The sequence below is a fragment of the Crocuta crocuta genome, unplaced genomic scaffold (genome assembly GCF_008692635.1).
Source record: "Crocuta crocuta isolate KB4526 unplaced genomic scaffold, BGI_CrCroc_1.0 scaffold28, whole genome shotgun sequence".
NCBI classification, from domain to species: domain Eukaryota; kingdom Metazoa; phylum Chordata; class Mammalia; order Carnivora; family Hyaenidae; genus Crocuta; species Crocuta crocuta.
The window spans coordinates 252,544-266,622 of record NW_027533256.1 but is presented as its reverse complement, the minus strand read 5'-3'; the positions used below and the strand labels follow the sequence as shown (position 1 = coordinate 266,622).

Sequence of the window (14,079 nt, the reverse complement as noted above, 5' to 3'; positions counted from 1 at the left end):
TCCTTTGAGGCAGTGGGGTCCTGCACCTCACAGGAAAACCTGGTTAACAGTCACCCTGAAGGACATGATCCAAAGCAGGGGAAGCTGTGGGACAAAGCAGCCACAGGAAGCACCACCAGGTGATACAGAAGGTCAAGCCCAGAATCAGCCTAAACCTCAGCTGGTGTGAGAGTCTTGGAAAGACTCCTCTGTGGACACTGAATGGTTCAAATTCAGTCTTGGTGGGACAACTTTTAGTACTGGCCACTGTGTGCTTTGGGTTGTGGGGTTTCTCGCCGCCCCAAGCCTGCTTTCTATGTGATAAAATGCTGTTGAATTTCCCTGACAAGTCCTTCTTAAAATTCATTCCTATCAAGCCGGTGGCTACCATTGGTGGGGGGTGTTGGGGGGAGATGGGATGCAAAGAGCATGATTAGAAGTCTCAGCAGAAAGACAGAAGAGATTCTAGCATATGTATTTGATATAAATATTATAGTTTTACAGAGACATCTAGATCAATATATGCCACATTTCATCTACCTCTCTGACAAAGTGAGCACAATGTATTCAGGGAAAGCTGTATAGGATTTTCAATTTACTCTGTGTGATTTATTGTGACAGGATAGCTATGGGTTTTTTAAGTTCTTTATACTTGTTCCAGTAAAAATGGATATAGTATCTTTAAAAATAAACAGCCCAGAGCTGTGCATTTTACATTGTCTTCCTAGAATGAGGCTCTGCTAAAGAGCGATGTGAAACCTCCCTGCCCCAGGGGACCTGATACAGGCGGATTTGCCTCAGTCCTTGCTCTTTAGCTGTTTTGAGGGGGTGGGGGTGGCAGGGAGGGTGAACAGGGAACTGAATTAGACTGAATTAGGAAGTACTGCAGACGTCTAGACGAGATGTGATGGTGGCCTGAACTAGAAGGGCAGAGAGCTAGAGCTCTGTGTGGGGATCCATCAGTGTCCGTGGGAGTGGGAGCAGCCCAGTCAGTCTGGGCCCCTTCATTTTGTAGTGACTTGCCCCCATCTCCTGACTCCCAGCCCAGCAGCATCAGCCTCTTCTCTGTCTAGAAGGCACCAAACCAAGAGGGTAGGGCTGCTCGTGGCCCTGCCATTCACCTTGTACTGAATCTGTGGGCCTCAGTTTCCACATCCAAATAGTAGGCACTAGACTAAACATCCACCAGGGCTTATTCTCATACTAAAATCAACAAGAAGACTGTGGAGTGGAGCCCATTGCCCTTTTCAGGCTTGAAGAAACACTACTTGAATCTTCTTACAGGTGTGTAGATTTTAGTTGCCATTCAGCTAACCTCAGCCTCAGTGAGTGTCCAGAGGCCTCATTCACTGGAGCCTCGGAGAGTTTGGGGGCTCCCTCGGTCACCTCCCCTACGTTGTCCGTTCTGAAAAGCAACAGTGGAAGTGAGCTCTGAAACAGGTTCCACCTCAGCCGGGGCATCCTGGCTTCCCTTGGCCATCTCCAAGAAGGAAGGAGAGTGATTGAGAATATGTGGGATTTCATTCTGGGTGACGGAGATGCTTAATGATGAGAGAGGCACACTAATGTGTATTCAGTGAAGATGTACCCATTTAACAAACAATTGGCAGTTTTTTGGTGAACCCTGATAGCGTTCGTAATAGTCAAGCATTATTCTTATTCTGGTTGTCACACTCACCCACTGACACCACACTTGCTCATGACACATCAGTTCAGCCCATGTTTATGGAGCCCTGCCCCCAAAACCAGGCCTGTTTGCTTACACTGGATGAGTAACTCTTTTCCACAGAATGCCATCTGCTACTATTTTGGCATTTACGAAGCTTCTTCCTGCATCTGAGAGGAATCTTTTAATCCAGCCATTAACATTAGTTTATCCCAAGAAAGATTTGTTTACACAACTTGACAAAGTTTTAAAAACCCAAAAGTCCTATCAGATCAGAAATGGTTATTGATTTAGGCTTGTTGGCCAACTTCACAAACCATGTGACCAGGTCCTGTAGATACCAGTCATTTAGACTGACAGAAAAGATTGACATTAGGATGGACTAATCAGTAGTCTAAAGAAGTTCAAATCTAGAGCCACATTGAGAACAGCATTACTTACCTTCATAGTGTAACTTTCCTAAATATCCTCCACTGTACATGGATCATTTAGGTTTTCCTTATCTTTAGGATCCTTGGGCTGATGAGGCAGTCCCAGACTGGACATAGCTTATAATATTTACAATGGATATTTGGATCACTTTGCCATCCCTTGATTTGCCAAGTTGTGTGGCTTAAGTTTAAAAACTTGATTTAGAGTTTCTGCCTTCACTCACAGCATCTAGTGATGCTGCAACACTGTGATGTTTTTAAAAAGAAATATTTTATAATTTTTATTTATTTTTGAGAGAAAGAGAGAGAGAGAGAGAGAGAGAGAGAGAGACAGAGCTCGAGTAAGGGAGGGGCAGAGAGAGGGAGACACAGAATCCGAAGCAGGCTCCAGGATCTGAGCTGACAGCACAGAGCCCAATGCGGGGCTTGAACCCATGAACTGTGAGATCATGACCTGAGCTGAAGTGAGATGCTTAACTGACTGAGCCAGCCAGGCACCCCAACACTGTGATGTCTTAAGTTTGAATGATCTCAGTCCACCCTGGTCACCAAGCCTCTCTCCTGGTCCAGTGTGGACCCCTCCAGCATCCCCTCCACTGTGTGACGATGAGGACATCTGCTGGGCCAGCTCTGCCTGCCATACAGGAGCGGAAGCTGGAATACTACAGAGTCTGCTCTCTACCCTCTATCAGCTCCATCTGAGTGAGCATTAGAGTCGGGGACCACATCCTGGGCAAGTCACTTTCTTGCTGTGGGATGTCAGGCATGCGACTTAAGGAAATTGAGGTTAAGAGAGGTTATCTGCAAAGATGCAGATTGTAGGAACAGAGGGTTGTTATAGGATTAGGTGACATTCCAGGGCCTATAGAGCACTTTACATCTGTTACCGACTGATTTATAGATATCACAGGAATCCCACCATTTAATAATGCTTACAATGGCCCAGACCCTTTACTAGGCCCTTCACATGCATTATCTATTTAAATAAATCCTCAAGATAACCTCATGAATCAGGTACTAGCACCAGCCCCTCAGAGACTCTGACTTTATAGTTGTAAAATGCAGAATTGGTACCTTGCCCAAGACTATTTCATTATTTAGTGTCTGAGCTGAGCTAACACAGGGCTATCAAAGTACAAATCTCACATGGTGGATTTGTAGGTGTCATGGAATCTGGCAGAGACAGTTTGGGATGAGGATCTCTTTGGCATTCTTCAAATCATGCACCGTGAACAACCATCACTCTGTGTACAAAGAGGGCACCCCCTGCTCTCAGTCTTGAATATTTTCAATTATATTTTCAATCACTAAGGGTATAAGAAATTCTGCTTCTCTTCTCCCTGCAATAACATCCTTCCCCAAACTACTGTCCTTGGGATTTTCGAAAGTCTTGCAAGTATTTCTGGAAAATAAATTTTCCCTTTTCGCCATCCATCCCTTGCACTCCTGCAGGCCTCTGGTGCTCCCTCAGACACAGGCTGGTAGAAGCAGATCTTCTAATGCAGATGCTGAGTTAGAGAGGCGACTTCTCCCCATCCATCAACTCTAACTGCATTCAAACATGTTCAATATGTGGGCTTCTTGATAACTTCCACTGTATGGAAAACAAAATGGAGGGAAATGATTATTGGCACAAAAGGAGGAAGTCATAAATCTTCAAATCAGATATAGGACAGATTGGAACAATATGAGTTCTCCAAGGTTGCCATGATAATGTACCTAATAACTCTCCTTGGGCAAAAAGGCAATCTGCTTTCAATCAATCTCGCTTTTTCTGAGCAAAAATACCAATTATGTTGAAGGAAGATTTTTTTTTCTTCCTTTTTGATAAAGACTGCTCTCCACCCCAGAAATCATGCTGTAGCTAAAAGATATATATTCTCAATTGTCTAGAATGGTATTGGACAGCTAGCATCAAATGAAAAGAGTCAATCCTTTTTTCTCCCCTCTCCTGCCTGCATTTGTCTACTTCTTAAGAGAAGTGAAAGCTAATTAAAGGCTTAAGAGATAATATTGATTGCACTGGAATATATTTTATATGTACCCAGCACATTTTCAACTGAGAGAACCCTGACTCTTTCTCAGGCTGAATAAATCAGCTGGCGGGGCCTTTGATTCAAGGGTGAGAGGGTGAACTCATCTCCTTCCCTTCTACTTCTCACACATCTGTCCTAGAGATGAATGATTTCAGAAGAGGGAGAGGCAATGCTGGCCAATGTTCATTCAGTCCTTTGCGTACAGGATGGGAAGGATGAATGTTCAGGCATTTCCCCAGACCTATCATTGATTTGAGTCCAGCTTTGAATAATCACCAGGCTTCTACTGGTATAGAACTTTGAGCTTTGCAATCCCTGAGGCAGGAAGTTGGCTGGATGGTATTAGCCTCTCAGCTCTATCATCTATTGAATGGAGATAAGGAGCTTGCCCAGGATCACACACATCCTTGGGGGCAGAGCAGGGAATCCCATCTGGCTTACTTTCATATCCAGGTGAGAGGAAGGGCCCAACTCATATCTGTTCTGTGGAGGTGCCCATACATTGGATTCATGCTAGTCTTGTTCTCAGTCATGGACGCTTGTGGGCAGAAAGCATTAGAATTGCCCCATGCAGCCCCACACGTCAGATCAGTAGGGTGTCTTATTTATCTCTCTCTGTCTAAACATACTTGGCAAATTCAGAATCAGAAATGTTATTCAAAACATGCAAATTCATTTGTAGCCTGTTTCATCCATATAAATGCACATGTGCCACAAGAAATAGTTTAAGATATGACATGATGAAAGCGTATATAACCCAAGTGTTCTGTTTACGTCCTGTATTCTCACACACTGTGTGATTTCAGGAAGGAGTTAGTCATATGGGTTTGGGGCATTTGGATGGGTGGCCAAGGGACCTCCCTGTACCTGGCCGGTACTTACTAGAGAATAAAATGATCATGCTGGAACGTCTCTTCTGAGGCAGCCACTGACAATCTTTCCTTCCCACAATGGCCTCCGCTTGCCCGGCCACTAAGTGCAGCACCGTAACAATAACAGTCCATAATGGTGATATTATTAACTGCATTGTGCATATTATTGATTTACTCTTTGTTCTGCATCATTATCCTTTCACCAATGAGTTTACTGCCTTATTCTCACATACTTAGTCAAGCACCAAATTACAACGAAAGGGCAGGCTCTTGTAATGACATCTAATGGAACATTGCATAAGTGATCATCACTTCCTCCCATTATGCGCTGCCTCCAGCCAATGAGCTTTCTGCCTTATTGGAATGTGCACAGAGCAATTATGAGGTGCAAGGGACCTAGCCATTCTAAATTTTTTCCCACGAAATTACCATGCTTCGATGTTCACCACCTGCCCGTGCCTCAGAGCCCAGCCAGGGCTTCAGCCTCTGTCTCTAGCAGCCTGAGAGCCACAGGGACCGGGGTTGAGCCCCTCGCTACAGTCTCCTTATTAGGAACCGGCAGGTTTCATCTCCACAGTCAGGCCCCTGCTTTGGGCCATGGGGCTAACCCTTGTACCGAAGTGCTTATTCCTGATTGAGCATCAGATAGCAAATGTAATGTGGCCATAGTCCAGCCAGATTGGTTCAGATTCATCAGATTGGTCCGGGGGTCCAAAGATATTGGGGGGAACTGTTGTCCCAGCAGTTCTGGAAAAGAGGCTCATCTCCCTGAGGGGGAGTCACCATCTCCAGAAACAGAACCTCCCTAGATCAAGGCAAACAATTCCAGCCTCATCCCTTTCTAGCTTCTCCCCATCTTGAAGTAAATTCCTCTGGCTCTCATGGAAATCCCAGGCACCCTGAAGAAGCAGCCAACTGGGGATGCACAGCCTGCCACACGATCCCTGATTCCATAGGCGTCCCATCCCCATTTAGCCCTGAGTAATGCTCACTTACTGTAAAGTGTTACATGCCCCCATTGTCGGAGGAGTTATGGCAGAAAAATGCAAAATTTCCTTTTTACTGCTTATGGCCAGCAGAGCCCATAACGTGTCAAGCCGCACATTAGCCACCCTGATAAAAGTCCGCTTTCTTACACACAAAATCATCGTTTCAGCAAGATTTGTTATCTCATTACCTGATAAGCTCTATGTCATAAACCAAGACCCATTCGGTAAATCTCTCAGGAGGACGCTTTGTGGGCAGAAAGGGAAAGATCTGAATCTGCAAGGGACTTGATAATGCAGCATTTAAGCGCACGCATAATGTCACTTATTGTTAAAGGCATAAAACCACTTGGCCAAACGGTTGGGCTTTTAATAGGATTTTGTGCAGCATCAGGTGAGAAGCCATATGCCTCGTCCGTCGAGGAGTCCGAACGCCTGCCAGCACCGCTGCTTTGCCTCACAGCCCTCTGGGGATGGGAGCTGGGCTTTAATTGAGGCCTTGGGAGGAGATGAATGCTTCCCTGCAGCTGTGCGCTTCCTCTGTCTTGCCTGGGGTGGGTGCCGGGTCGTCGCTGGGCTGGCCCCATCTAACTGGCTTCTCCTGTTCAGGCACATTGTGGTCTGTGGACACATCACTCTGGAGAGTGTTTCCAACTTCCTCAAGGACTTCCTACACAAGGACCGAGACGATGTCAACGTGGAGATCGTCTTTCTTCACAAGTAAGGGACCCCTGCTGTTTCAAGACCCTCCACTCAACCAGACATCCTGAGGAGGGCTCACCGAGTATCTGTAGGAGTGGTGATATGGGGGCAGTGTTGGGGGTAGAGCAGAGTTGAGTCAGCCATGATCCCTGGTGGCCTCATTGGAGAGGACAGTATGGAACCAATGGAAAGGGAACATTAGTTCAGTGGTGAGAACACCACCTGCCTCTCTGGAGCCAATTCTGGCAAATAACAATGAAGTTCATTATGGGTCAAACACGTCATTACTCTCCCATCAGCTGTCAGGGTCTATTCGATCTAGGTGTGTCCACAGTGTCTGGTGTGGAATGATTAGTTGTCTGGTGTGGATTCTTTACAAGCGCAGGAGTGACATAGTGGCCAGGAATGACACAGACATAAGAGGAAGCAGGGTATAATGTAATAGAAACAGTTGCAACAATTGGCATTTCTAGAAACCTTCAGTGTAGGACACTGTGCTGGTCCCCATGTATATGGTCTCTCCCTTCATCAACAGAGGGAATAAAGGTACATGCTGTGAACTCAGAGTACTCTATATGAATCTTGACTTAACCAGTTACTTGCTGAATAACTTACTTAACCTCTCTGGGCCTCAGTTTTTTACATTCAGTAGATAAGGCAATCACAATGGTTTCAGTCTCCTTTCTTGGGCTTGTAGAGAGAATGAAAAGTAATCTATGTCAAGAATGAATCAGGCACACAGTAAGCACTCAGTAAATGTTAGCGAGTATTATGAAACATAAAATGTATTTGGCTAGATAAGCAATGTAGAAGGTAGGTCTTATCTTGCTTGTTGTGCAGTTGAGGAAAGCAAGAGATCTCCCTCTGCTCAATGTTGTTGGGATTTTAAGCTTCGTCTGATCCCCATTTAGGTAAAAGGTAGTCAGCCACAGAGATAGAGAGTTCTGAGACTCAGACATGTTGATGTGAGTGACACAGTCTTCTTTTTTGATGGAAATGAGGCCATCATAGGGCCAGAGCTAGCCCTGGTTTACCAAGAGACAAAGCTTGTGTGTTGGTGCTGGCTCCGTAGGAGGTTGACGGCCCACGACTCAATCCCCTGCTCTGAGATCCCACAGAAGTCGACTTCCCTATAGGCTTCCATTCTATGCATCTCATTCCTTTTGACAGTTGCTCACAAAATACCAAACTGGTCACCATATTTGAGCACACCAGCGTTTATTGTTGTTGTTGTTGTTGTTGTTGTTGTTGTTGTTGTTGTTCTCAGCACTGAATTCTCCAAGTTCTGAAAAGACTGGTCAGGCTATGAACACAGATCAATTCAGTGCTTCAGCTTCTCGTTCCCAGCTGAGGGGCCCATCCTCTGCTGAGCATTATGGAAGGTTCAAGAGAAGTATAGTGTGTAGGTCCTGCCCTCATATTGGTCAGGCATTTCAAGACAAGCATGTGTGCAACAGAGCTCAACCTCCATGCTATATTCACCGACTGAGGTCAGTTTAATCAAATGACAGAACTGCATGGGGAATTCACATCAGGGAGAGACCACCACTTCTTACATGAGCAGGCAGACTTCCTGAGAGGGTCTAGACTAGTAATGGACCTCGAAGATTGGTGGGATTTGCACAGATACCTGTTTCTCTCTCACCCACTACTTGAGTCTGACTCAACAAGCTGGCTGCTAATGCTTCATTTGCTGAGATTCACCTCCATGTACCCAGCATCTGTCAGTGTCAGCATTGTCGTAGACGGCCCAGTTAATTAACCTTTGGAGCTTTGGGTTAATAACATCCCTTCCTCTAGGATTGTTTTGAGGTTTAAATGAGTTAATACTTGTCAAGTGCTTAGAATGGTATCTGCCCCATAGTAAATGCTCAAAAACATGAACAGTTCTTACTAAGCACTTAATGAATGTTAGGCAAGCATTGACTTAACACAGTTCTTGGCACCTAGTCGGTTCAAATGATATATCATCTCCCAGTGCCTAGCCTAGTACCTCGTAGAGAACAGATATTTTTCCTCTTTGCAGAAGTAATAAGTGAATGAATAGGTCAGTCAGTGCTTTAATCCTTGTCCTCCAATAGGAAAGATGTTGTACGGCTCAGCACTAAGAACGACAAATAGCGAACACATGTGTGAACGATGCCAAGAGTAAATTAACTCTGTCTATGGCTGCTCAGAGGTGACATGTTTTGATCCGGGCCCTAGAGCATGAGATGTCCATGGGGCTGAGAAGCAAGGAAGAGGCTGTGAGGGGGAACTGCAGGAGAGTCTGCCAGGGCACCTTCGACTAATTTCTGATGTCACAGCTCAGTCTCTCTCCTCATACTATAGGGATTCCATTCATAACAAAGTCGAAGACATTTTGCCCCCTAGGCTTAGACTTTGTAAAGACCGTGAGCTTCTTTATTTTACCTTGGTACCAGTTTGAGTTTTCAGTGGGCTGGGGTTTTACTTCTGTTGAATGTGAAACTTTTATATCTGGCAAGAAAGGGGGCTGCTTTGAAAGTGAAAGCCTTTTCCTAGGTCTTTCTTTTTGGAAGTCAGAGAGAAAGGAGGCCGTGGAGGCAGAAATACCTGAGTCTATTATATTAATGGCTGTTTCTTCTCTCCCTGCCAGCATTTCCCCTAACCTGGAGCTAGAAGCTCTGTTCAAACGACATTTTACTCAGGTGGAATTTTATCAGGGTTCAGTCCTCAATCCACATGATCTTGCAAGAGTCAAGGTAAGAAGGAAGAGGTGACTTCTGCATTTACTCCATCAGAGAGGGGGACTGGCTCTGTGGTGAGGGCATAAGCCTCCCAGGATGGCCAAGAGTCACCCCCATACCCCTAATGACATAGTCGATATGCCACCAGCCTTGACATCATCCTTCCCCTGGCCCCAGGACTTTGTTCTCTGACACCTGCAGACCACTTATAAGCCTTCCTTCACTTGAACTAGTCATAAAATAGTTCCCTCAATAGCCACACTCCTCAAGGGAGCCAACTAGTTGTATAGACTCAGCAGACTCATATACAATATCATTGTCAGGTAATTCCCATCTTAAATATTGAAAGTAAATTCAATGTAGCTCTGAAATCTATTATTCACATTGGAGAGGAACATGAAGGATAAAGTATAAATAAAATTTGACCAGGCCATAAAACATTTTGAGCTTCCTTTTTTTTTCTTTTCTTTTCTTTTTTTTTTTGGCCCTCACCAAAGACTAAAAGTGTAAAACTCAACATGCAGATATCTGATATCGCTTAGTAATGGGCTAATCTTTCATTCCCAAATCTGCTAAGTTACAATCTTCTTATAAAGCAGACCTGAGGTTTACAAAGGAAAGGGATATAGCAAATTGGCATCTGGTACTTTGCTCATTTTATATTGGTTTGGTGAGCACGTTCGATACTTGCATGGCAGTGGGTATAGATTAATACTGTGGATCCACTGACATCCAAATGCTAACTGTGGTCCCAACATAATTTAGTAAATCATGTAATTGGCAAACATGAATAAGCCAGAAGGATTTGGGTAAATTATGTGGGTTATGGAAGAAAACTAGAGACAATTTGTGACATACCACGGAGGAAACCATGCCCCCCCTCCCCCCCCAAATGCAGGGATGGTCTGTTAAGTACAACAAACCAAGGAGGACAGATTGCAGACCTGAGCCAGCACAAGAATTCTTATGCTTATAGAGTCCAGTTAATCTTAATATTATCCAGACATGATCCAAGTTATGACTTAATGTGAAATCTAATGAGAACTTGGAGAAAATAGTTACTGTTCAAGGACCTAATTTAGATGCGAGCAATTATTAGCATAACTCATCATTCCCTCAAAGGAATCAGTCTTTTTTTTTTGGCTCATGTTTAGATAAGTTGGTAGGTTTCGAGGTCATCTGGAACACATCATTTCATACACATAGATGTGTTGTCTTTTGAGTATCTGAATGCTAATTCAATACTAAACAATACTGAGCTGTTATCTGATTTAGGGCTCCTATTGCCTTCTATGCCACAGTTAAGATGTGAAGAAAGATCAGATGAAGGACTTTGGAGTCTCATTTCTGAATACCCGACTACTCGGTTAACTCAGTAATCTGAGAGGAGGGCTTTAGTCCACCTAATGCCATTTCCCGACTGGAAAAATTAGGATGATGGTATAGATCTGTTGGTTGGGAAAGGAGGCAGGGAGGGGACTGAAAGTCTAATTGTTATGTGAAGAAATCTGGAAAGATTATACCTAAGTAACTATGCAAAATGAAAAATATAATTACCAAGGTACATGTTGTACCCTCTAACGGCACCAAGATGAAATGTTTATACCGTAATAAGAACTTGCAACCTATACTTTTGACAAAAAACAATAATCTCCCAGAATTATTTTTGTTCTTTCCTTGGAAACTACCAGGTTCCCCAAAAGCTGTCAACAGAGAAAGACTGCAACCAAGCATGGCTATTTATATGTTTGTGTTCTGTGATTTTCCTTTTGGTGTCTTAGATAGAGTCAGCAGATGCGTGCCTAATCCTTGCCAATAAGTACTGCGCTGACCCTGATGCTGAAGACGCCTCCAACATCATGAGGTAACATCCGGGAGGCCAGGGAAGTCTCTGGGCTTGGCTTCTGGAGCCCATTGGTTGCACTTTGGGGCTCTCTGCAGAGCACCATCTCTATGGTCTTTCCCCCATTGGCTACCCTACACCTTGCCACAAGCATAGATGTGGGAGGGGCTGAAGCACTCATGGCTATGGAGGGCGATGACACAAGGCATGCTCAACAGGAAGCTTATTCTTGGCAAATGGGAGCCCTGGGTCTCACAACTGGTCTTGGGATTGAGATATTTCAGACAGGACTAGGAAACGAAAGATAGGCTTAGACGGGTGCAGGCCTGAAGCATGTTCCCTAAGGGAGAGTGCACCTGGGATGTCTTAACTGTGGGTGATTTGTCCCTCAGAGGAAATTTAGAAGTATCTGGAGAATGTTCTTGGTTGTCATAACTAGGGGATGCTGCTCATATCAAGGGGGTGGGTAGAGGCCAGGGATGCTGTTCAACATCCTACAATGCACAAGACAGTTCCCCACAGCAGAGAAGTACCTGACCCAAAATGTCAATAGTGCCAAGCTTGAGAAGCTCCATGCTTTAGACCTTTTCAACTGTGTTTGTAGCATGTTGATTAATATCCCTATAAAGAGGAGTTTGTTGACTGATGAGCTGTTGTTTCAGCCAGTTTTCCAAAATGAAATAGTGTCTTTACTGAAAGCCTTCTCAGTGCTTTTAATACTAATATGAATTTCTAAAAGAATGTTCTACAGAGAGCATATCAAACCTCTTTGACCCCAACGCTCCCTTTCTTACAGAACACCTTTGGGTGGGTGCAGGCACACTCTGGAGAACACAGCCTAGTGCCCTCTCTGTGAATGGGCAAAGCCCATTGAAGGCCATTCTCTGCCGACTCCCCCCTCCTTATTTTTTTTTTTTTGTGCATTTCAGAAGAACACTGTTCTGTGACAACAAAATGAGGAACACATTAAGATATTTGACTCCAAAGAGTTAAAGGCCCTAAGGACTCTTCTCCCCTCCAGCGTGCATTGCAGAGTAGTTGAGAGCTGGGAGGGAATGATAAGGAGACACTTTTGGAGAAGAGATGAATTAAGAGAAGACATCTCACTCCCACTGCATTCCCAAGAACTCTTGCCTAATTGTGAGCAGCCATCCTTTGGTCCGGACAGACCGCCCTCTCCGCAGAGCCTGGTTTGCTGCCGTGTCCTGGGATTTACCTGGGTTGAGGGCTTAGGGAGCTGCTTCCTCACAATGCTCCCATCGCCCTTCCTTCGCTTCTAATCAGTGGCTCCCAAGTGACATGAGCTCTCCCATCACTGAATTGGGGGAGCTCCTCTGGTGCATTTGGGATGAGTGTGTCTTTCCCTCAGCATCTGGACCTTGTGACTGGGAAGTGACATTTGGCACAGGGTTCTCTTTCCTCCCGCTTCTCTTTGGCAATATGCTCAGTGCAGTTGCTTTAAGGAAGTTGATGCATGAACTCTTGTAAGCACGGGACTTGCCAGCCTGCGGGGAGATGATGGAATGGGGACATGTGTCCACACCTCAGTCCACCCACTAGTCACAGCTGGAAAGTGACTACAACAGCTCAGCAGAGAGTGCTTCAGTGACCCTTTCCTTGAACTAGGATTTCCATCCTTTCCATTTTTGTGTCATTTGAAATGATAAAAATGTCACCTTGAAGGAACTGGGCTTCATTATCTTCAGATTTGCAAACATAAAAAAAGAAGATAAAGTTTAATGTTTTGACCCCCTCCCCTCCCCAAAGAAGTTTAGGGCTATTGCTTTTTTTTTTTTTTTTCCCAAAAGTGAAGAATTGAAATGAATAATAGCTTTGAAATGGACATTTCTCTTAATCACAGTATTTTATTTAAGTGCAATAGGGCTAATATGAAGACGTGTAAGTTATCAGGGTGATTGGAATGATGCCAAGGCATAAAAATTACAGAACAAAGGTAGCATCAGAAGTTTAATGGTGCTGTTCATTAACCAGACTCAGAACTAAGGCCCAGGCAGCAAAAGGAAACAGGAAGCTCAGGGTTAAAAATGGGCTCTGTCTTTCCCTTATTTGTATAATTCTCCTTTCTCCTTAGTTTAATGAGACCAGTCTGCCCCTTTTGAAATTAAAATGTCAAAGATCCATTTGAAATGAGCTAATGCAGAAAAACTGGCTGATGCTACGAACCAAAATTTGAGGGCTGACCGAGGCTCCAAGTCCTTGAGTTATTAAGCATGAACCAACACAACACTTCTTCAAAAATAAAATGAATTCCTTCAAGTGCAAAAGCTCAGGGTGAATCTGTGCAGGCGGAAGCTTATGGGTGATCCATTTCCTAAATTCACAAGTTGTAGCTTTTCAGATGAAACTACTCCCTGGCTGCCTTCTCTCCATTTTTGCACAAAAGAAGGGATGAAGCACAGAGTAATTTCTCGGTGTGAAAAGTTTGTGGGGGTGGTCACAATAAAGGCACTTGCATTTCTGATTGGGCTTAGGAGGTGGGCCTTTCTGTGGAATTCCATTCTTTGGCCTTACTTGTCACAGAAGGAAATGTACAATGTCACCTCTGACAGAGTCGGTAATGACAGAAACCATAACTTACATGTGGAGAGAGCTTTTAATGATTTCAAAGCATTTCCACATCTGGTCTTTCATTTGGTGCTCATACCAGAGCCTGTGAAATAAATAAAGCAGGTACTGTTGCCCCCGATGTCCAGATGAGGAAACAGTCACAAAGAGCCCAGGGATTTCCTGAAGGTCACCCAGTTCCTCAGTACAAGACTGGGGCTGGAATCCAGGTGTTTCTTTTCCTCCACCTGTAGCCCAATGACCGTGTCAGGGAGCAGGAGTGAGGGTTGT

General features: G+C 44.5%; 1 protein-coding gene across 4 annotated transcripts in view; it reads left to right on the top strand.

Annotated features, from left to right (window-relative positions):
- The window catches only part of KCNMA1 (potassium calcium-activated channel subfamily M alpha 1), a 738,944-nt gene that overhangs the window by 521,745 nt on the left and 203,120 nt on the right, over window positions 1-14,079 (top strand). For all 4 annotated transcript variants that reach the window (XM_077746494.1, XM_077746498.1, XM_077746497.1 and 1 more), the window contains exons 10-12: window positions 6,580-6,690; window positions 9,290-9,395; window positions 11,162-11,244. In XM_077746494.1, coding sequence (XP_077602620.1) covers window positions 6,580-6,690; window positions 9,290-9,395; window positions 11,162-11,244 — 300 coding nt within the window. The remainder of the gene's footprint in view (window positions 1-6,579; window positions 6,691-9,289; window positions 9,396-11,161; window positions 11,245-14,079) is intronic.